At 37.3% G+C, this 24,173-nt stretch overlaps 4 protein-coding genes across 5 annotated transcripts in view; 1 reads left to right on the forward strand and 3 right to left on the reverse strand.

The window, feature by feature from the left end:
* Positions 1 to 3,766: 3,766 nt before the first annotated feature.
* LOC112461231 (solute carrier family 35 member G1-like) lies at positions 3,767 to 7,947 on the reverse strand. Its single transcript, XM_025026399.1, has 3 exons — positions 6,374 to 7,947; positions 5,037 to 5,252; positions 3,767 to 4,752 (listed from the first exon to the last, which is right to left on the reverse strand). The coding sequence occupies exons 1-3, from the start codon at positions 6,788 to 6,790 to the stop codon at positions 4,258 to 4,260; spliced, it is 1,128 nt and encodes a 375-aa protein (XP_024882167.1). The 5' UTR covers positions 6,791 to 7,947; the 3' UTR covers positions 3,767 to 4,257.
* Positions 7,948 to 8,024: 77 nt separating this feature from the next.
* On the reverse strand, positions 8,025 to 9,640 carry LOC112461230 (ester hydrolase C11orf54 homolog). 2 transcript variants are annotated; one of them, XM_025026398.1, is made up of 3 exons: positions 9,507 to 9,640; positions 9,315 to 9,413; positions 8,025 to 9,251 (listed from the first exon to the last, which is right to left on the reverse strand). In XM_025026398.1, the coding sequence occupies exons 1-3, from the start codon at positions 9,559 to 9,561 to the stop codon at positions 8,929 to 8,931; spliced, it is 477 nt and encodes a 158-aa protein (XP_024882166.1). In that variant the 5' UTR covers positions 9,562 to 9,640; the 3' UTR covers positions 8,025 to 8,928. The 2 variants fall into 2 exon arrangements, with proteins under 2 accessions (XP_024882166.1, XP_024882165.1); XM_025026397.1 differs by having other exon boundaries at positions 8,025 to 9,413.
* Positions 9,641 to 10,699: 1,059 nt separating this feature from the next.
* On the reverse strand, positions 10,700 to 12,843 carry LOC112461228 (ester hydrolase C11orf54 homolog). The gene is made up of 7 exons (XM_025026394.1): positions 12,737 to 12,843; positions 12,226 to 12,492; positions 12,058 to 12,156; positions 11,810 to 11,988; positions 11,406 to 11,703; positions 11,161 to 11,327; positions 10,700 to 11,025 (listed from the first exon to the last, which is right to left on the reverse strand). The coding sequence occupies exons 2-7, from the start codon at positions 12,365 to 12,367 to the stop codon at positions 10,849 to 10,851; spliced, it is 1,062 nt and encodes a 353-aa protein (XP_024882162.1). The 5' UTR covers positions 12,368 to 12,492; positions 12,737 to 12,843; the 3' UTR covers positions 10,700 to 10,848.
* Positions 12,844 to 13,817: 974 nt separating this feature from the next.
* LOC112461227 overlaps positions 13,818 to 24,173 on the forward strand; it is a 33,609-nt gene continuing 23,253 nt past the window's right edge. The window contains exons 1-2 of the mRNA XM_025026393.1: positions 13,818 to 14,066; positions 14,934 to 15,081. Of these exons, the coding sequence (XP_024882161.1) occupies position 14,066; positions 14,934 to 15,081 (149 nt within the window). The 5' untranslated portion in view covers positions 13,818 to 14,065. The remainder of the gene's footprint in view (positions 14,067 to 14,933; positions 15,082 to 24,173) is intronic.

Raw genomic sequence — 24,173 nt, forward strand, 5'->3', positions numbered from 1 at the left:
TATATATATATATATATATATATATATATATATATACATATACATATACATATACATATGTATATGTATATGTATATGTATATGTATATGTATATGTATATGTATATATATGTATATGTATATGTATATATATGTATATGTATATACATTCAAAATTGTATAAAATGCCACATGGCTGTTTCAACGTATAATAAATGACTATAAATTTGTTATTCTATTACGTTATGCATGGCTGCGAGTTTATGAATTCTATCTACTTCAGATCTCTTTTTTTATATGGCTATTATAAATCTCATAAGGAAGAGATCTCATTTAAGTTTCTACGGAATAGAAACGTTAAAAAGAAATATACGTCGGTGCATGCGAGAGATTAATACGTTTCACGTTTACTTTTTAAGGCTCTTTGAAGACGTATATTTCTCACTATCAGATCCACGAGTTTTCCCCATATTCATTTATTTAATTAATGCATCCCCGTTGTTATCGCATAAATATTCGCGTAAGTTAACTCCATTATTCGTTAATTAAGAACACTATGTTTTTGAAAATTATGATTCTAAAATTTATATAATTAATTCAAGAATAAGTGTGATGTATGAGATAATATTTTTCAGATCTATTCAATTTTTTTGCGAGACAGTTCTGACGATGAAGAGTTAGATTCAATCCTATGTATACTTTTGCCGTCTTTCAAATTTTTTGAACTATTCTGATAACGTTATCTTGATAGTAATATTTTTATTAATCGTATCGTGTATTCGAAGTATTAGTTATCGGAAACACGAATTCATTTTTGTGTTATACGGTACGATATAACTTTAACGTTGATAGAATGAGAGATAGAGGGGGAGGGGAAGAGAATATAAATGAATGAATGAACAAAACAGAGAAAAAGAGAGAATAACGCACATTGCATAATATGCTGTAGTGGAACGATTGTTTGCTGAATGTTTAGGAAAAAGGGAGAAACATCCAAATGTATCTTTAGCTCGACGTTGACAAGTGTATTTTAGGCATTTGTATTTACACCTCCACGGCATTAATTAAGGCAATCAATTAAAAAAAAAAATTGAAAAACAAAAAAGGGAGAAAAGGTAAAGTGGCAAAAAAAAAGGAACGAACGCGTGCCCTATTTTTGTAGCTAAAACGTATTTTGAATATGATAAAAATTTTCGCATTCTTGAAACGCGCGTTTTTTCGCGGTAAGATGTACATCTTATTGTTTGATACTGTGATGAGACTCGGCGGCGTGCAGTGCCTATCTGTCTATCCAGAACTTTGTTTTTATTTCCACGACAGCGGGGAGGGAAAAAGAGCTAGAGCCGGTCGAAGAAACATTGGATTTTGGCGAGAACGGGGGAGATTCGACGGTCAATAAAATGTTGGCGAGAGCAAATCTGTGAAAAGGGTCTTTTGGATGTCGTGAGATTGGACGAGACCGCATCGGCGAGGGAAAACTTTGCAGTGTAATAAGAAAACAGGAGATAATCATATGGATGTTTAGGAAAGTGATATAGAGTTTTGTAGTCGATTTGTCGTCTGTCAAGGACTATTCTTTTTATTTTTTATATCAGCGATCAGATTCCTTTTATTAGACATCTGGAAATCTGTCATGAGCGTCAGTTACTGCTGAAGAAATCGGTGATAAAAAGGTCTGTCCGGCGCGATCTTATCCGATCTTTGTGATCTCGTTTGAGAGGCGCTTAATTGTATCGTAGCATTTTCTACCGCATATGCCACCATGCTGCACGACAAGGCTAACACACACACACACACAACTTCCTTTTAGCAATATTATATAGATTTATATATATGTACGACACGAAGCAGAGCCACTTCGTGTGAGGGAAGAAGGCGAGACGATTAGTGTAACAGCACGAGGTGTCCCTCACTTGTACAGTCGCAAAAATTGCGCTTCAGGGACAAAAATCATGACCAATGTAAGATAAAAAGAAAAAAAAACAATATCGGAAGAATATGTAAATATATACATATATATTTACACATACACACATGAGGCGTGTTGAAGCGAGAATTACGTGAGCAAATCGTTCGATCCTCGCCCTTCTTCTGTGCGAAAGGACTCTACCGTGCGCGATTACATTCCTGTGTTACGTCGCTACGGATGTACCCTCGATCGTACATTTATCCAAATAAATTGAGCCGCGTGACGTACTTGCCGCAGGGTAGATTAGGCGCAAATGCGATTACATCAAAAGACTAAGATGCGTCTTGGCCGTAGGTGGTGCAAGCTGCGAAGCGGAAAGAAAAATGTAAAATAAAAGGGCAGAGCGAAGCGAAATGAAGCAACGTTATATATGTGAAGTATAAATGTACACATACCTTTTTCAAGCGCGAGAAGTCACTCATACATAATGTAATTAAATGTGCAACTTCTCTTTAATTTTAAGGCATAACGTAGAGTAAGATTAGCCATAGAAGATATAACAAAATGCATGATGATTTCACACGGTTCGAAAGAGGGAGAAAGATGGTAAGAGCACCAAAGTGCATGTGTGCGTGTGAGAGAGAATAAGAGAAACAGCGCAAGGAAGAAAATGTGTTTTGCGTTACATTTGCCACTCGAATTGTATAAATTAAGCTCTGAAGTATATATATATACATTTGTAAGCACACTGTCAAAAGAGTAGGTAGTGTCCGTTGTCAAGCGACATTTAATAGCACTGATGGCGCACGTCCACACGTGTTTCGTCAGGGACGATAGTAGAGAAAGTATATACAATGTAAATAATTATATTACCTTGGATATGGTATAGCGGTTTACTGTTAATCGTAGTTGTACCTTTCTTTCTTTCCTATTGAATAATTGCATTTCTATCCAACTATATCACCTATATATATATATATATACAGGGTGTCCAAAAAATTGCCTACTCCACTTCGGGAGGTGATTCGGGACCCAAAAACAAGCAAAAAAGTTCATACAAACATAGGTCCGGAAATGAGCCGTTTCCGAGTTATAGCCACTTTTATGTTCAAAAATCGTAATTTAGAATCCGCTTGGCATCCCTCTTTCTTAATTATTTCTTAAATTACAAATTTTTATTTTTAAATATTTTGAATTTTTTTAATTTTAATTTTTTTATTTTTTTTCAATTTTTCAATATTTGTAAATACGATTACATTATTTTTAAAAGAAATCAGTTGTTTTCACGGCTACTTGAAATCAGTTGTTTTCACGGCTATTCAAAATCAGTTGTTTTCACGGCTACTTAAAATCAGTTGTTTTCACGCCTATTCAAAATCAGTAAGTAAATCACGGCTTTTCAATAAGTTTCAAATTATTATTTAACAACACCTTACTTTTAGGTTGTATCTAATCTTTCCGTATTCATATCAATGGATCGTTTAAGTTTTAATGAATTAGCTGATATGCATCTTATGTATGGTCTTGCTCAAAGTAATGCTGCCGAGGCAAGAAGATTATACATCTAGTCTTTTCCAAATCGAGATGTACCGGGAATAGCGTCTTTTCGAAATGTAGACAGAAACTTGAAAGAATTTGGTAATTGTAATTAAAAAAAATTAAAAATAAAAATTTACGATTTTTGAACATAAAAGTGGCTATAACTCGGAAACGGCTCATTTCCGGACCTATGTTTGTATGAACTTTTTTGCTTGTTTTTGGGTCCCGAATCACCTCCCGAAGTGGAGTAGGCGATTTTTCGGACACCCTGTATATTTGCAAGTATAGATTCGCCATTAAATTGATTATATATATCTTTATTAATATTGATATTATTATCGTTACTATCACTACAACTTATTATTATTATTATTACTATTACAATTATTATCGACATCGAAATTCTAGATGATTGATGTTTGTCATATATTTTCACTTTAAGAATTGGAATACCTATATTAGAAAGAGGTACAGAAAAGACAAAGAGAATGCATGTACAAGTGAATGTTATTTGTGAATCGGGACCTCTTCGACGTGTGATACTAGAAGCTTGTTCTAATGAGAAATTGAACGATTAAATGTTCGTTGATCTTAATACTATCGTTAAAAATTTATTTTAGTATTTAGCGTTTTGATATTTCGTAATGTTCTGACTAGTCTGTGATTTTTTTAAAAAGTATAAGAAATTGAATTTTGCCAATTGCGATTTATCGTCGTCATGAGAAACCGACGATTTACAGAGCGTAATTCAAGATCGCATTTAGCAATTTTATTCTCGCTTGTGTTCTTCGCGTCCGAGATTCGAATGTTCAAATGATTAATTCCATTGACTACGGAATGAAGTCGCAGACCGCGTATATTTCCTTCTCAAAGCCCATGCAAACGACGGAGGAGATGATAAGAATCGCGCCGGTCAAGCTGGTCGACGTGGGCTTCTCGCCGAATAGGTAAACCTGGATCAGGTACGCCAGGATGATATCCAGTGATCTGGTGACCGATACCTTACCCGCGCCTTCGATCTTCAGTGCCTTGGTCACCAGCACCTGGCCGGTGAGGCCAGTTAACGCCACCAGCAGAATTTGGCCCCAGGTGAACCAGTCGTGCGGCAGCCGGAACTTGTGGAGCTCGTGACCGATGCCGTGACCAGACACCGTGAAATAGAAGAACACGGCGGAGACGAACGACCAGCATGACAGGTTCAATACCAGGATGGAGTAATGTATCTCCGAGCACTTTCTCATGACGACGATGTTGAGCGCCGTGAAGATAGTGGCCAGGATGGCGCACAGATATCCCATAAGGTTGTAGCTCTCAGCGCGGTGCATCTGGAGGAGAAAAATCGATTGAGGGATGGAGAGCAAAGACAGCCTGATTCGCGTTTCTTCGAAATCTTCAATTAAAATTAATCTGATAATTTCTTGATAATTTCTCGATTGTGAATTTGATATCTTCTTTGTCTCAAGTTTTTGCAGAGGTTGATGTACTCTCTCGCGCACTGCATATTTACTCAACTTTGACTGTCAGGAGGCTCATCTTTGTTGAATAGTACTTTGATATTATTGGTCAATATGCCACCTGGTTTACGCAATTTCTCTTTACTTTTGACTACCTGGAATAAGAAGGGTGGTCTGGCAACGAGGACGACGCCCGCCAAGAGCGTACAAACGACCATTACGCGCAGAACACCGCATGGCTCCTTTAGGAAGAGGAAGGACAGCGCGATGACGATTACCGGCGAGCTGAAGATGATCGTGGTCGCATCGCCTAGAGGTAGTTCTCGGAAGCTGTAGTACAGCAACGATAAGGTCATGCCGCCTACTAAGCCCTGGAGAAAAAAAAACTATAAGTCGGCATAGCAATCGGATAAAGAAGCAGAATTTACGTGCTCCGCTCGAAATGAAGATAAACGTTTCTTGTTAAATCTAAAGAATTTTCATTACAATTAATTTGATAGTAGAGTAGTAGACTTCTTTATCAGGATAAAAAGAGAGATATTATTTATTAACGCGTTTATTGTAACAGTTTATTGTTATTACACTGTATTTCTAAAAAAAAGCTTTTGTTTCATTACATTATAACACTGTTATTTCATTACATTATTATATCGATGATAGTACATAAAGAAAATCCGCACTATATCACGCTATATTAAATAACGTAAGCTTCGTCGTTATGTCTTTTAGTTTTTCTGGCGGGATAAGCTTCGCTAACGCATTCGGACGCAGATGTTACGAATGAATAATATTCGTCGCCGATCTTTTCCGGCTTAATACAGTTAATATGATACACGTCGTAGAAAAGCTGCGTATAAGCGCGTAATGATTTACATATGCGTAATCAGATAAGAAGAGACCAATTAGTTTCGTTGGGCCGAAATTTCTGTCACAGTAACTAGTAACAGAATGCTTAAAAAATGTTAACTTATATGGAAGTAATTCTTTCAGAAAAATAGAATTGATAACTCAAGATATAATAATAACCAATGTATTTTGTTTTCAAAGAATCTCCACTTGTTCACCGTCATTGCAATGTGCAAGATCTCGGAAAACAGAAAATTGCAAATGTAATTGCAACAATACCTCAAAAAAATATGCCTCCGAGTTCTGGAGACCTGGAGAAGATTCCAAGAATGTGTTGACAATAATGGTGAGCAAGTGGGACTCTGAAGACAAAATACATTTGTTACTATGATGTCTTGTCTTGTGTTATCAGTTCTGTTTCTCTAAAAAAAATTACTGCTACAACATAAGGGTTAACATTCTTTTAAGCATCCCGTATCGGTATAATCAAATTTAGCAAGTACTAATTACGTTATAAAATTAAAAATATTGACAATTAATGGATGTACAAATGGTCTGTACAAATTAGAGATTCCCTATTCATTTCCTTCGTAGGCGATCGGTATAATCGTGCTCGATTCAAGATCAGTGGATGAGCGAGTTTTACCTGAAAATGTATGAGTATTCTTCGGCCGGAAGGGCCAAAGAGATCGCTGGACGATCTGCAGGCCACGATGGCCATCGTCAGGATCTGCGCCAGGGCGCGGATAGCTAGCAGAATCATGGGGTCCACGTTGCGAACCGCCTTGACCAGAGCGGAGCTGATGGTGAAGAAAGTGCCTGACAGAAATGCCAGGAACACCCCGTACCATTTGGTACCATCCCGATAAGTTTCGCCGTTGTTGGCGAACTGCTCGGTATAGTGATAAGCTGGGTGGATACTGTTGTAGGAAGCCGTGGATTCTATACTGAACTTCATCTCGGTATGTATATCGAGAGCACCGAGGTGAGAATACGCGAGAAGATCGGCAGATGATCGGCACTTAGCCCAAGCTGTACTGTCGTCGTCCGCCTGTCGACGCATCTGCGACTCCGTCCGCAATCAGCATAACTTAGACGACCAACGGATTATTGCGGATTAATGACGTTATAGGAAGATTCGGGCGAGTGGAGTGACGACCGTGAGGAGAGACTGCTGATAAAATTAAGAGATCGTTTTTTGGGAAAGAAGAGAGCCGCGAACGTGATCGACAGAGAATAGGATATCTTACTCAACCGAAAGCATCGCGACCATTATTCGATTGCAATCTGTCAAAGTGATCTAATTAAACAACATGGCGAATTTATTTGATATGGCTTCAATAAACACGTTTCGTTGCCTATTAATATTTGCAGTATTTGTCAAAATCAACATATTACACAGATAACAATTAAGCTCTGTATCTTTTGCTAATATAAAAATGTAGATTAATCATAATAAAGATGAGTCAGCAAAAAAAAAATTTAGTGGCAATTTGAAAGAGACATTAAAAGAGCGATAAAAAAAAATTAAAAAAGACTTAAAAAAAAAATAAAAAATATTTCTTGAAAGAAATTAAAAAAAAATACGAGTCAGCAATGTCATCATAATTAACAGATCGAGAGCGAAACGTTGCAGCTCCTGTTAATGATTTTATAAACAAGAAAAGTCTACCATTTCATAGAACATAGGTACAGGATCAATACGATAGAGCTTGGTCGCTGGAGAAAAATATCCCAAATACTCCGTATCATCGTTTGGTTCGTTCCCATGATAATACCCGCCACCGTAATTAGAATAACCATGAGCATGTGATCGAGTAAGAGAAACTTCCTGGAAAGCATCGAGCATCGTTAATAAATAAATCACGGCGTATGTAGGTGTATCAGTTTTGAAGCTTGAACATCGATTTTACTTTTAACCCTGGATTGCCTGGATTTATATTAACAACATGCCTGTCTGCATTAACAAATGTGGCAAATCCCATCACAGGCGTTTGCACGTTGCAATATTCAATGCAGTAGTTACGAATTTTTTCCTTCTTTGTTACCTGCTGACCCGTCCAGTCATTTCGTATAACGTGATGTAACGCTTCTCCGTTTTTCACTACAAATGTACCGCCGAAACCTGCGAGATCAGATGATATAGAGGACATGATTTAGCGACAAGCTTAATTAATAAATCTCGGTGTGAATTTTTTTCGACGAGAGACAATGGCTGCATTCCGATATTCACTGTCAGTACTGAAAATCTATATTTTTCTATATTTTACGTCACGTATAGATTTTCAGTACTGACATGCAGTTGCTGACAGTACAGTAAATATCGGAATGCAGCCTGAAAGGAGATTGAATTGCTCGAAATCTTATTTTTGTTTTGAAGAACTTTCAATATATTGTTGGGTACACAAAAATAAGAGACACGTACATATATGAATGCAAGAAACACGCCTTTACAAGTGTTTTTTGTAGCTTAATTAGATATAAAAACTTCTCGTAGCGAATGCGTTATCTTCTCATTTTTCTAACTATCACGCCAGAGTTGTGAAGTACGTGAAAATTGTTTCAGACAATTATATCGACAGTTGCATTTAATGTGCACCGTATAATTTTGCGTTTAGATTTTTCCAAAATTTCAAATTTTTCAAGGTATATAAAAAGGAACATGTTTCTTAGTTTCAGCTATTCTATAGCATATTCTCAGAATTTATTATTATAACTGAAGGAGGACAGTCTCGTACGTTTTATTATACGTTTTATTAAATTATACAATAATTTAGTACTTACCCATGAGTTGCGAATCCGTTTTATACGGAAATCGACTAATTGCACGCTGCAATGCATCTATAAAATTGCGACCGAAGCGTTTCTTAGCTCGAACTTTGAGAACTTGTTCTCTTAGACCTTTGCTGACGAAGAAGTTACCATATATGTTGCAATAAGGATCGGTATTAGTTAAGAATTCTAATTTAATCTGTTCTGTATTTGTTATATCCGTTGTTTCATCTAAGAATGCAACGCGACTTCCGTTCCTGACTGTCATTCTTCCGCCGGCTCCTGGCGAGAATGATGCGTTCATAATGAGCTATAAAGCAATAACGTTTTTAAAGAATGACGATAAAACAATAATACCAAACAGCAAATTTTAAACAGAAGCAAAATTGAAGATAACACTTAAGCAGCTTTCCAATATTCTATCGTAAACTATAGGTTTTTAATACTGGCAGTGTGAATATTGGAACGCAGCTTAAATCGACGAAAGTTGAATAAAGTTAAGACAGTGATGAAATATAAAGAAGGCAAAGAAATCATATTCAATATTGCTTGTAAGAAATGTAAATATACTTCGTATAAATGTAAGGTTGGTTGCGTAGTGAAAAGTCCTCCTCCAATGATGAAGTTATCATATTGGGTGCGATTAAGTTCTTGTAAAATATTTTCGAATTTGAATATCTTTTCTTTTTTTGGACATGGGAAAAGATTCGAGACACCACCAATATCCAAAATTGCCGTATCGCCACATAGTCCTGTAAATGTATATTGCATATCAGTATAGGGAAAATATTGCAGGTGCACAGTAAATCTCTCACCTGGTGCTGTAAGGTAGAAAGGATGCTGAGTCAAATCGGGACAATCTACCCATTCGACTGTGGCTTCTTCGAAATCTGTACTCAACTCATTCTGCACAACTATTATTATAAAAAAAATATATGCAGAAAATAAGTATTATATGATCATGTCCTTTAAAATAAATTATATGTAAAAATATTACATGTACATACTTGTGGCTAATTTCAATTTATCAAACATAAACATGTCGATTGATATCGAAGACATTTTCTCCAGTATAATATAGATACAGCTTGTAAGGCAAGACTGTTATACTAGTATACAATTGAAATATCGAAATTATAGAACTAATAAATTATAATTTTGTTTTTTAGTATTGCGCGTATCGGTATTCTTAAAAATATTAATAATACCGTATAAGAAGATACGCGATACACAAAGACTCTGATTATATTTTTGTTGTATGAATATGCGTAAAACAACTTCAATTTTCAATCATATCTAGTGATGAATGTGTATGCATTTCTTATGTTATATTCTTAAGTCGGCTCATGATTCTTACGCAGACTTTGTATCTAAACAAAAATGCTATAAAAGTACCAAACATATTATTTATCAGCAGTTTTAAATCTTGATTCATGAAGATATTTACTACTAAATGCACATTTCTCAAGTTGCAAACCGAAAGACATGTCTTTTTATAAAGAGAACTTATTTTTATAAAGAATAAATGATCATTTTCTCGTCATATATTTCCTTTTATTTTTGTAAATGTAATTTTTTACATGGTTATATCTACGAATTACTGCGAATTATTGAAAAACTTTCTACTTACCTATAATGACCATACAAGCATCAGCTCTTTGCAGTTATTCTCAATAATTAATAAAAGTGTCTCTATTATTTATTCTAATGTGGTAAAAGGAATGTCGCATTAGAATATTTGCGAAAGTTCATATACGTTATACGTAATATATCATTTACCGATATATATATGTATATTATATAAATAATGCAATCAACACTTGTTTAAAAAATATGCTGCAAAGCGAATGATATATAATTATAAACTGCTTAGGTTTTGATTATATTACATTAATGCAGCTAATAGAGTGGTTCTTCTTAAACAGCGTAGATGTTAATACCTAATCACACAAAGCATTGTAGCCAGAGGGCGATATCTCCAAAACATAATGGAAATAAATAACGTAAACATATACAAGATTATAACGGTCGTTACAGTCTTTATTGACGGAATAATATTTGAGATCAAATAAATTATGAATTTCCGAGCTGACGAAATTTGATACAAATTCGCTTAATTCAATTTGCACAAAAAAAGGAAGGCATTTTGAAGAAAAAACGGATCTAATTATTTTTGTATTTTTAAACAAATATATTTATTTCTTAAACATATAAAATGGAATTTCTTAGATAAATTTGTATAAATTCTAACAAAATACATTATATCAACATATCTTCTTTTGTTACAATTTCATTGGCATAAAGTTATTTGATAAAGTTCAATCTGATGAAAATATTTGAAGTACGAAATTAATCTTTTCCAAACTGCAGTTTATTAGGCGGTTGATCGACACGATAAAGCGTAGCTGCCACATTGAAGTAGCCCTCGTACTCAATAGTATCCGGTGTTGTATCGATGTGATAATGTCCACCCAACCTGCTCTCTTCGAAAGAACTGTGGAAATGCTGCACTCTGAGATCTAAATCCTGACAGAAAGAACGAATACTTTAATTGAAAATACAAGATAAATAAAATCATTAAATAAATTTATATATTATTGTACTCCAACATGTCTGATATTCTTTCTTTTTTCATACGGATTGAATCTCTTTAAAGCTTACTGTCTCAGCGCTGACAAATGTGCCGACAGCTATCAGAGGGGTCTCCATTTCATAGAAACGTAGCCAGTTGTTAAGCTGTGCCTCGGTAGTCAACGGGGTGTCCGAAAAATCTGGCATAATATGCTGTTTCACTTTTCCGTTCTTCATCTCGAACATGCCACCCAAACCTAAGAGATTTAGAGATATTTGACGTTTACTCGAGTATCCATACGGTCGATATAGCAATGATGATTCGTAAGACCTACCTACGAGTTTATCTCCGTATTGTTTCTCCAACGCTTTCTGCATGCATGATATGAAGTCCAGTTTACCGGTACGTTTTTTAGCGCGTACTTTTATAACTTTCCCTGGCTTGCCTTCGGATATATATAGATTGGCCAACAATGCGAAAGTTGTTTCATCTTCATTAGCAACTATACGCTCGAACAAGCACTTTCCAGTGGACTTATTTACAAATGCATAATGCGTCCCATTCCCTACTCCCATGTTAAGTTTATACCCTGGTGAGACTCGGTGGTTTGATACATTTAACTTCATAATAAGCTGAAATAAATCTTTCGTTTATTTATATAAGTTTGCTTTCTCTCTCCTTCAAATTAGAAGATATTATTAATACAATTTAGATAATGCACTTATAATACCTACACACCTCGCAATTGCTGCCTGTATGTGGCCATGGACCAGCTCCTGCGCCGATAACGAGACTATCATGGTTGTAATTTAACTGTCGCAGCAACGACTTAACATCGTAGAACTTATCTCTCTGGACAGTTGGTAGAAGATACGCTGGACCACCAACATCCAAAATAATCGGATTGCCACACAAGCCTGAAAGTATTATCAAAGATATGGGATTCGGAGAAAGACCAAATGCTTGTTGTTTTTCTATATGCGTACCTTCCCGATAAAAACAATAAGGCCATCTGTTGAAATCAGGACAATCAGCAATCTCGACAGTGGCCTCTGCAAAGTTTGCAGTCAATCCTTCTCCTAGGACTATAAACAAAAATTATATTATTACTACCCGCAGTTTCCTGCTGCAAATCCAAAATGCTTTACAATTACCATTCATTAACTCGTCGAGAGGCGGTTGATGCAATGTTCTTGACGTGATGTTTATTTTGGATGGATCCAGAGGTTCTATGCCTCGATTCATCTTGAGAATCTTGAGAATTAGTACACTAGCAAACAGCGAAAGGACTAGCATGGAATGGTACTCCAAATAACTGTGTATCGAACTATATGTATATTCTGCAGTTATTGATAATGTTATCTAATCACCGGATATCTTGTTTACTGAATCATAACGACTTGGAAAGATTCCTCCGCTCTCTGAAAAAAAAGAGATGCATGGTTATGTTATTGCATAAGCGTGTTCGTTGATATAACTCTTAATAAATAGATAACATTTGTTAACACGTTAACAAAATTGTATCGTCAGCCTATTGATGCGTTACAAAAAGATTTATTTGTAATAAGAAAATTTTTGCACACAAGATTACTCATGTGTATTTTTACGATACAGACACAATTTAATAATACGAGACACAGAACGATGCACGAAATTAAATAGTACCTTTATTACACCATATTATGACGTTGAAAGTGTTATAAAAAAGGAAACGAGACTGCAATCTAGTCGACATTCTCGCAAGTTTACATGTATATATGCGACATGCCACGTGTCTTTACGCACACACGTCAACACCATCACATGTGCAAACCGTCAGGGGCCGCTTGGTCGGTATGATAGATTCGAATCCTCTCCTCTCGAAAAACTTTTTATTATTGTTTACACTACAGCGTTATAAACTAATAAATCGAAGGCATTTCTATTCAGAAGAAAACTTTTCTTAGCCAAAGATCATAATTTTGAATATGTAACATTCATTTTTATAAGGATCTAAATGCATAATATCACGGGAATTCGGAAATATTATAAACGAGTTAAAAATTCTATCGATAATATAGTTTAGGAAAAATATAATATACATCTATACTATATTATATAAATAAAAAGAAGCTTTTTCCGCCATTTCGGATTCATCTGTTGCGTGACAAAATTCACGTGACATCCAGTCGAATAGCGCTTCACGCGATTGTAGTTTTCTGCTCGTATTTTTCTTACTAAAAATGTTTCATGTTTTTTAATATTATAAATTTTTATAAATAAAGTATTTAAATATTTAAACAAAACTTTCTTGACGCAATGTTTGAAATCAATAAATTAATTTAGTTTTTCTTCACATGCGCTTAGCCGCCGGAAAATTTATTTTATAGAAAGTTCAATCGTTTATTTGAGAGCAATCGGTGCCGTCATATATACGATCTGATCTGAGAGATAATTAAAATCGTTTGAGCTTTTATGTGTATATGTATGAATTTTTAACAGCTTTCTCAGGAAAGTACGCACGCGAATAATAAATTGCAGAAGGGAACATTACGCATTACACTAATATCTCTGCATGTCAACGGATAGAGCGTTCTCGTTCTAGCCGGCTCGGAACGAAGTTCGCGAGCGTACGCGGCGCGTCATCGTTGATGCGCTCTCGGGGTTGAGGACGCGCGCGCCGAAGGGAGCTTGCCGGGGCTTGCAACGGGGAGTCGAGAGGGATCTCCCCGAAGGGGAGAGACTGACCCGACGCCGCGTGTCGGCGTCGCGGCGTCAGTATGCGGTCGCGCATTCCACGCGGGAACACCTGTTTGCTCCGTCGGCGGCGGCTGCATCGGCTCGCGTGCTACACGATCGCGCTCAGTTCGCGGGGGAAAAAACGGGAGCGATAGAAGGAGGGCGAGAGAGAGAAAGAAAGAGAGAGGCGGTTACGCAGAGAGGGATCTAATATCTTCGATCTCGGAGGGATAAAAAGAAAAAACAGAGAGAGCACTTAACACACAATCGTTGCCAAGTAAATAACAGCTAGTAAACGAAGCGTTTGTTTTGGAAAGGGCAATACATGAGGGAAATGATCTTCTTCTTCGTATAAATTCACATTTGTGGATGTACACACGTGACACATGTATTTAATTTGTAAACGGTTATTTAAATAGCCGTTAGAATTTTAACGACAGACACAGGAACATCGGATAAAACGTAGGATAAAATGTTAATATGGTTACGTTTGTGTGATTACGTTGACAATATTTCCTGTATTTTTTTTTAGAAATATAAACATTTTGAAACTGTGTGTTCCACCTTTCCAAAACGATTGATTCGCAAATATGTTGTTTTTTTCAAATGCACATATATTGGAAGAAATGGTTTTATTCGCATTTATAATAGTTTCAATTAATTCCGATTAATTTGTTTAACTGCGTGTTAACTATAATAAGTTCTATTGTCCAAAATAATTTATGATCAGGTATAACATTATCACATTATCACATATTATCACATTATAATAATTACTAAATTGCATTTTCGAAATCCTCACAAAGTTTACAATCTACCAAAACATAATAAATATATAATATAACACGATAACAATATAGAATATATGTAAAACAATAAAAATTAAGTAAAGCTTAATAATATTAAAAGGATAAACGGTATCAAATGTCGATTATCGATACAGAATCTTTCCTTACAGAATTCAGAAATGTTTAGGTGTATATAATTAGATATATTTTGTTATAACATGTAATGATTAGGTAAATATGTATATATATAAAGATCAGAAATATATACATATATATATATATATATATATATATATATATAATTTACATATCTATACAAGTGCTTCTACTAAGGAATTAAGTTTTTCTGGCTTAAGTGCTTTCTCTCTGGGGCCAGAGATTCAGAGTAGGAAAAGGAGGAGAGGTACAAGAAGAAGGGGGCGACAAAGACAAAGAGAAACAGAGAAAGGACGAAGTCCGCGAGGCTTCCACCACGTGTCCCTCATTCTTCTCGATTGTACACGCGTAAGAACAATTTTCTCTATTAAGGGTATATACACACACGATCTTCCCGACGTGCTTTCCTATCGCGGAGACAGACTCCGTTTGGATGTCCCCTTTGCACGATACGCTGCGGCCTACTGGTGGTTGTCGCACGAGAGTTTGAGATCGATTTAACCCTTGAACTATTAGACGATTTCTTCTCAAAGCTCGCTTGCTTGAATTGTTTAAATCGTTGCTTCGACGCGGCATTACTTTACTGAAATGGCACTCACATTGCGTTGCAAAAGAGAGAAAGAAAAGAAAAGCTTGAAGACTTTTGACACAGAAACATCGTATAAGATGCAGAAATAATACTAATAAGAATAGAATAAAGTAACATATAGATAAGACAGCGTCAAGAATAACAATTTATAAAAATGTAGTTTAAAAAAATAATAATTTGAATATTCAAAAATATTTAATAAAATGGAGGAAGTTATACGCATTCTTTGTATTTTACAAATGTTCTCGTAAATGTAAAGCTTTAATTTATTATAGTACTATCGATTTTGGTTTACCTATAAGATAATATTTTTAGAGTGCGACACTAATCATTTACCGTGTGTCAGATCTTTAACTGCACTTTTATATTCTCGAGGATAATTTATATCCTAATGTATGCAAAACGCGTTGGTGCCTTGGAAATTTGATTTAGTGTTACACCAGTAGATCGGTCAGCGTTAAACCCTTTTAATCCCGGATGAATAATTTCGATATGATATAAACGTGACCAATTCATTTTGTAACCTCTTTATGTGTAATATGAAATAGGGTAGCATTCATGGTGCTCCATCAATGCATCAATGTTTAATATTATTGACAATTTAATGCATGTTTCATATGTTAATGCAATGGACTCCTCAGAAAATTGTGACTTTATCTCGGAGAGTCTTTCTTATCGGTGCAACCGCGATCGCGATCGCGATCGCGGAAGTTCGCGATCGTAAAACGCCCCGACTTTATTCGCTCTGACGAGCGTAACGTATGCTATTTAAGAGCGTTATTATAAGACCTCGTCGGGATGAGACGCGGAGACTTTTCAGAGACGTTCGCGTCAACCTAACCGACGTCGCCTAACTAACCGTGCTACACTAAGTTTTAGTACTTACCCGAGAAGCACAAACGGGAATAATAAACTCGGTATACAAGACGCTCCATATTATTGTAATCAACAAGCTCGAGAAAGCGGATTACCGGTTCTGCATTACGGACGATTAAGAACGAATGACCATCTTGCGTATTGCGGTTCAGAGACACGAACCATAGATAGCGTAATTTTATCCTTCGTTAAGTTTTAAATTCTGCTTGACCTCTCAATTCACGTTTAAGAGAAGTTGTCGAAATAATATCGCGGTCAGTCGAATTTTTTGTTCGAAATTCTACGTGATTATTATCATTAGCAAAAAACACGGATATCTATCCTTATAGCTGACACTATTTGGGGGGACGAATTTGAGGTTACAAATGTTAATATTATAATCACAATTGTTGATGCAATTAATTTCTCCCTAGTGGAGATGTCCAGAGGGGAAGACGAACGCTGCGAGCACTATCCCGTCCGTCCTTCGGTGTATCATAATTGGATTTCGCTTCACTGCCTCTCAGTTTATACGCGGCGAGACGTAAATGCATAATAATTTATGCCTCATTGTCCGACTCGCTAGAACGTTAGATGGGGACGCGTGCCACAGGTCGGACATCTGAGATGCATGGATCGGCTGAGATCACATCCGCATGGATATGGTCCAATGATTCTGGCTTAATTAAGAGAAGTTACACGGCATGGTTCGCTACTTGCATATGCCAATGCCATTCAACCGCACACGTTGCAATTATTATGTAAAATTTTTTTAATTATATTATACTGAACAAATTTTATGTTTACTTTTATATATTATATTTTTAAAACTTGTATGAAAAGGGTTTCGTATTTTATATATAAAATGTATTATATTATATTATATTATTATGTTTTTTTTATAAATTTGGCCATGTTGTGTTAATGGTACCTTTACATAACCGAATAATTAATTTCACAAATACAGCTTGCCGTAACAAGATTTCATTAGCAGAGTTTAATTAATTGGCTAAATTAAAAAACAGTTTTAATAGACTTTTCGCGCAGTGAAATGCAATATGTAAAATAACGATTCTTTATTGAGAAATTAAAGAAAAAACAAACACTGCTGCGTGTGTTGCTCCTGCAAACTAACGTCGCATTATTGATCCGGCTAAATTCTGTTTAACCGCTAATTAGCCGCTAGCGAATCCTCCTTTCTCTCGACGGTGCACGCTCCACCGATTCCCGTCTCGCAGCGGGCGGCCTTGCCGTTATTTTCGTTATCGATATTATGACGTCGTTATCATTTGCGTGGCGCGCGGCCGGAGTCTGCGGAGGCTGGCGGAGCGGAAGTGATAACGTCAGAACCATTCGATCGTCCGCGAACTTATCGGTCGTGGCTATCGATAAACCGACGTAGCGCCGTGAATATCAACAAGTTGCGCGGACGTGCCGGAAGCATTTGTCCTTCTATACATCTGATTGTCATGATACAGTTGATTCACCGAAGGGGAGAACGTTACGCAATAAGATTAACGTGAGAGATGTCATAGGGACATTTGCAAATGTCGCGCGTGAATTTCTCTCGGGCAATTTCTTTTTTTGTGAAAGATACCCAAAACGTACGTTCGACAGACCCCATACTCTTCGTTTAAGATAAACGTTATCTTTGGATAAAATTTTTTCAATCTCGATTTATCGATTACCGAGCTATTTATCGAAACTTGATATCTCAAGGTGCTAATTTTTGCTGAGAAAGATTTTATCGGTAAATAAAGATCGTTCGATTATCGATGTGTTAATTTCTCGCCTGATAGACACGTGTATGAAGGGGGGATTATACTACCTCAAGAAAATTATTATTTTTTTGAGTCCTGTAGGTCTATTCTGTAACTCTTAACGACAGTTTCGTTATCGTTACATTGTCGTTGCGCAGCTTTTTTACCATACATAATATCTGCGCAACGCAAATATAACGATAACGAAACTGTCGTTAAGAGCTACAGAATAGACCCACTGGGGGGGGGGGTGCTCATTCGTTCTACGCTATTTTAAACGGAACGTGTCGAGTTATAATGTATCTCGATCCATTTATATTTATAATCCATTTAATTAAATTAATAACATGCTCGACATCAACGATCAAGCTTGATGCATATCCTTGCGAGAAAACAGGATGCAAGACGCGCTTAGTCATGCACGGTATTTGCATTCCCGATCGTCCGGACGAGAGTTCGCGGTGCTCATAAAAGTTTCGTCATTTCCCCCGAAAGCCCCGACATGATTTTATAGATGTTCGTCGCCCGTGAAACTTGAGAAAAAATCTCAGTCGCTTGACATAATTTTATCGACGTGTATCAATACTTCGAAACTGGTACAACCAACGTCATTTGTTGGCGTGGGCGTAAATGGAAAACCTATAATATGTCTCTCGGCATAGCAGATATCCCTTTTGTATCTTTAAATCACGCGATGATTAATTATACATTAGAGTGCATATTCGATACTGATGTACTAATTCTGTCGAAATGGAAATCCTCTTCATTCTCTTTTTTAGAATGAAAATATTTTATCCATTAATATCGCGGTTTATATATATAGAGTTCAAATTTAATCTAATTCTAATTTAATCCGGTTTAATTAAGATTGTCAAATAATCATTTTGCTATAAATACGTTTTTCCAATTAAGCGACTAATGAAATATTAATTTACGATGCTGAATTCAATAAAATTCATTTTTTTCACTGCTTATCGATTGTCGATTCCGATTGTTCGATAAATTGTGTCAACATTTGCCCTGAACCTGTGAATTCAATTACTAATTGAGCCCTAACACACGCAGTATCGATATTGTCAATGGAACAATTCATGGAGCAATTAATTAATTGATATGCACCGCTGAGCTTCTGTTTCACGTGTACAATGATTGGTAAAGGGTTATTGCCAGCATATTGGACAGAGTAAAATATTTAGTTTAATAGCCTTTTGTACATTTGTTTCATGATGTGTATAAAGCAATCTAAATTGCATTCATTTAATTGCAATGTAAAAATAAAAATTTTGTTATTTCAAAATCCGAGAATCGTTCAAAGTTAGACGAACCGTAAAAACAATCTCACTGTTTAAGATTTGTATCTCTCTCTTCCTCTGATTAGTGAACGAATAAATACAACGAGATACATGTACATATTAGTTTATTACTAATTATATAAAATATCTAAACTTTTTGCAGCAAATTAATCTTCGTATTATTATTAAATTTTAAAGACACGTTTCTCTTAAATTATTAATTATGAAGAATTTTTACTATTCTTTGTCGGTCAAAGATATTTTTGTGCACCGCCTGTGAAGTGCTTTAAATAGGATTCTGCTTTTAAGCCTCACTGACTCTCTACCACGACATTAGATTTAAAAGCCACTTAGGTACACTCGACAACAACTTACAGGCGAGCCCGCGTATTTCAGTGCACAAATACTTTTCTGTTTACTTATTTTAACTTTTTCTAATGACGATATGCTACTTGTAGTTAGTGTATTCCTTATAATTTTAATTCAAAATTAGCAAAAATTTGTTTAGCGCATTGGACTAACACAAAGGTAGAAATGTTTTTTAAATTATAATTTAAGAGTTATTTTTTATGTCCAAAAACCTGCTACTAAAATCGTGAAAAACCTTTTTTTAAGGGTGCAGATTTTATTTTCGAAATTTTTTTTAACTCTTTATCAGCAAGAAATTAAAAAAAAAAAAAAAACAACATAATTTGAATCAGCAATTATAATGCATGTAAAAATATATAATTAATCTCTGCACGCGGAGTTCACGGCACAAGCTGGACAGCAATATTAGTCAAAATATAATAACCAAAATAGGATATAAAGCGGATAAGCGGATAAATAATGCCGCTTGAGATCGGCGAATGACTTCTGTTCTTCGTCGAAGAGTCAGCTATTAGAGTCGTAAAGACGGAGACTCTTAAGATGTAGATTTTATTTTCGAGGTGCCTCCCTTGACTCTTTATTCGGCGAAAAAGCTTCTTTCCGGGGGTATAACGACGCGGATTGGCGATCGGGTGGTATCCCAGAAGGCATTTTCCCTTTAGAAACCAAGTCCACGACTCGTGGCGCGAAAGCGACGACCGAAAGTGGTGGTCACTTTGATCGTCGTCGCGCTCGCAAACCGACGATTGCAGGCCGTCGTCGCATTATTTTGTAGTAGTCGTCATTGAGAGAGGTTTTTATGGTGGCCCCTATCACGCGCGCGCACCTTTATGTCCCGACTGAATGGACAGGGCGAGCACCGACTGCCGGCTCCTTTATGAGATAATAGGCCCGCGAGGCCGTGCCCGTGCCATTCAGGCCACTCCGGCAACCGATTCGGGATCGAATCGCGAGAGAGAGACCGAGAAGCGAGAGGCGAGGGCGGACATCGCCGCTGCGGCCCGCAGTCATGCTCACCATACAGAACGAGTGAGTACACACCGCTTTCCGGAAGCGCACCGATACCGTTATTCTCTCGTGGGGGGAAAGCGGGGGATGGGCGATCGGACACCCTTTCGTCGTTGGCGAACGGTGAAAGCCGCGTTACGCGGACCGATGCTCTACCAAAAGTGCGGCGCGTCCACGAGTAATCGCGCGCGGGTGACGGACGTATACGAGAAGACGGGTCGATGCCGATAAGGCTTCCGTCAGCAATTGGAGAGTTCAATTCTCAATTGTTCTCTGTCGCAATTAAACGTGCGTCACTAGACCCGAGGTCTCGTGTATTTGTCGCATGCGGTGGGCAATAAAGAAAAAAAAAAGAAAGAAATTGCATCACAATCGGAAGTCGAGACTGATCGCGAGAGAGGAGAGAGGAGGACCACCGCGAGAACGTTTCGCCGTTCGTCCGACCGCACCCCGCTTTTCCAGATCGCTTTCGCGCATCTCGGACCGACGTCCGCGATGCCGGCCTACGGCCTCGATCGCCAAGCTTCGCCGCTGCTTCCTGGTGGACCCAGGGCTTCCTCGGGCTTGCTAATGGCTGCACGTTGATTCGCTGCATAAAGTGAGTATGTCATTTCGAGGGTATCTAAGAAACTGCGTCATGCATGTCACAACGACTTGCCGCGCCGCGCGGAACCGACGCGACATTACAGCGTTATTTCTTATCTTCTACATACGCAAGCACATAGCTGCCGCACGTGCGTTGGACGCTTTAAACTGCGATTGTACAGAGTGCGATACTACAGTTGTGAACTAGTTTTATAGAATTTTCTTTCCCAACGAAGCCTTTGACGGTCGCCGTGGAGCGAGCGTGTTGTGAAAGAATAGAAGTGAAAGGTCTTCAGGGAAATAAGTTTCAGATAATGGAATTTAATTTTTTCTTTGATACCTCGCTCGAATGAGGCTTTGCTTTGACCGATATATAATTCAAGAATTGGTCGCGTGGACATTTAATGTGGAAAAGTGACAATTTGCCACGAGCGGCCCTCTCGACATTTTTGTTGGGGAAGAATCGATTTCAAATTGTCTCAGAGACTTCACAGAGCTGGCTCTCTGCGATACGAGTATCATAGTTTTTCACTACAGCTTTGTATTGCAAATAGCTTTAAGCTTCACTCGCGCTCGCGACGAGCCTCGCGCGAGCTTCGCCGTTCTGCAATCGTAATCGGAGTACAAGCTAGACACTTTAAACATCTGCTGTACACAAGTGCGGTTCGCGATCTCAACCCCCTGTGTTTCTTCGTATGCAGAGTGAACAGCCATAACAACGACGACGCGGGATATTTAAGTTTCGTAGCGTTGGTTTCCGACAAAATAATGTTTGCGATAGCACGAATAATTCCGCACAGAAAAGCTTAATTGTTAATCCTCCCTGCTCACGGGAGTATCCTTCTCTCTAACTCCGAGAACAAACGAGCACGGAATCACTGCCGCTATCAGATAAATGTGCTTTACGGCGCGCGCCGGGGATGTGTTTCAGTTTCCTAATGTCGAAGCCGCTTCATCCGGCTCGATATCACAAAGCTCGATATCGAAAAAGCTTCCAAACAGCTTTACGGTTATTTACAAGTCGATATCCAGGTAGCAGGGTGACATCTAAAGACGTATTGACGTTAGAGACATCATTAAGATGTTATTATTATTTGACGTCACTCTGCTACTTGGGTAGATTCCGTCATGCGAAGTGGATTGCCATGGCGCTAACATGATTCGATTGTCATAATGTTTGCCGAATTCTTACACCAGTCGTATAAGAACCTATTTTGGATTTTGAAGAAGAATATAATTGAACTAAACTTTAATTTAATTAATTATACGTTAACGAAGTATTATTCGAGCCTCTCAGAATCCAACTAATTGAATTCATTTTTTGTAAGTTTCTTAATTTTAGTACCAGACCACGCGATTTTTATAACTTTATCAATTTTCTTTCTTTTTGTCTCTCAGAGTAGCTTGGCTTCTAAGAGTATCATTTATCATGGTTAAATAAACGAAATGTATATAATGTATATATAAATTATATGCATGTCCGTTTTTATCTTGTTAATACGTAGAGAAAATTTGTGTAAATATTCGCGCTTATTTAAAACAACATCAGATTGTATTCCCTCTCTCCCTCATACATGTTTTTAGATATTTACGCCTATTGCAATAGTATTAATTAATTTTACTTTATTACATTTATATTGTTCAGTAATTGACCTATAATTTTGATCGTGCTCCATACAAACGGTCGTTTTGATTAACTTAGAGGTATGCGATAATGAGAGTGCAAATTCAAAAGAGCCAATGAAATTATCAGGAATACCTGCTTTGTAATCGCATCGCATTCCTCCGTTACGTTCCCTTTAGCATCAAATTTAATTCTCATCGATCATGTGACGTTCGTCCCAGATTGTTGCGCATACATAGAGGGAGAGAGAGAGAGTGTTTTGCAAAAATTGAAAATTAGTATTCGCATCAAATTAATTTAAAGTTTATCCTTCAATCGATCAGACTAGATGAATACGATTCTTATTTCCTTGAATTTCCGCACACTGGGATATCAGGTTCAATCAAAGGTAAGCCTTAATCTTCAGGATTTTCGAAAGAACGGGGGATTCATGAAGATGTAGACAGACTGTGTTCCAGGAAACAAGGATAAAAGTGGAGAATATCGCGTAGATCCTCCAGTTCTCGTCCCGTATCGTCGGCATTCTAATCCTCCCTCCCGTCTCTTCCCTCGGATTTCCGGTCGCTCGACTCGTTAGTGACACAAATGCGATCCTTGCATCGCATCGCCGGGGATGCTTCTACGATGTTCTAGGATGTTGGCCGACGCGAAACTCGAGAACACATTTACCGTGGAATTGAGCCCTATATACACAATGGCCAACAGCGGCAACTCACTCACACGTGTGCCATGTCTGCGTGTTCGCCTTCCTTAAACGCATCGTGGAGTGTAACGTTAATGTAACTCACAATCAGTGGTTCCCAAAGTTTTGCGGATGTCGCTTCGTTGATACTGTAAATTCTCTCATTAGTTGAACTTCTATCATTAATTGTAAAAGAAAATACTGATACGAGATAAACCGCCATTAAGAGATTTGCTCGACCAGGAGATGTTTTATTTTAATATGATTCCTATAAATCTATTAATAACAAATTATTTACAATTTAGAGGGAAGATGCAAGATCGATTCAATTTAGAATAAATCGATAGAAGCTCGATCTTGAAACAGAGTTGGCATCATCGATAACGTAATGTAACACACAGAGAGAGAGAGGAAGGGAGAGAATAGAAGCGCGCTACTGCAATTAACTGCCTGCGGGGTGGTTACCCCTCTCTTGTCCTTACCGGCGAGGCAAGCGGTGACGACACGCCATTAGATTATGCATCAACGTTGTTGTAGTGCAGTTTATTACCGTGTTACTATGCACGAAGGCGAAGGGTAGAACGAGGATATACATTGTTTGCAACGCATCACGGCCCTTTGGCTCGAATGGTGGTTTCCTGAGATTTTCAAAGGACTCGAAGATGTACGGTATTCT

Source organism: Temnothorax curvispinosus, unplaced genomic scaffold (genome assembly GCF_003070985.1).
Source record: "Temnothorax curvispinosus isolate PA1 unplaced genomic scaffold, ASM307098v1 QBEX01011168.1, whole genome shotgun sequence".
Taxonomy (NCBI): Eukaryota; Metazoa; Arthropoda; class Insecta; order Hymenoptera; family Formicidae; genus Temnothorax; species Temnothorax curvispinosus.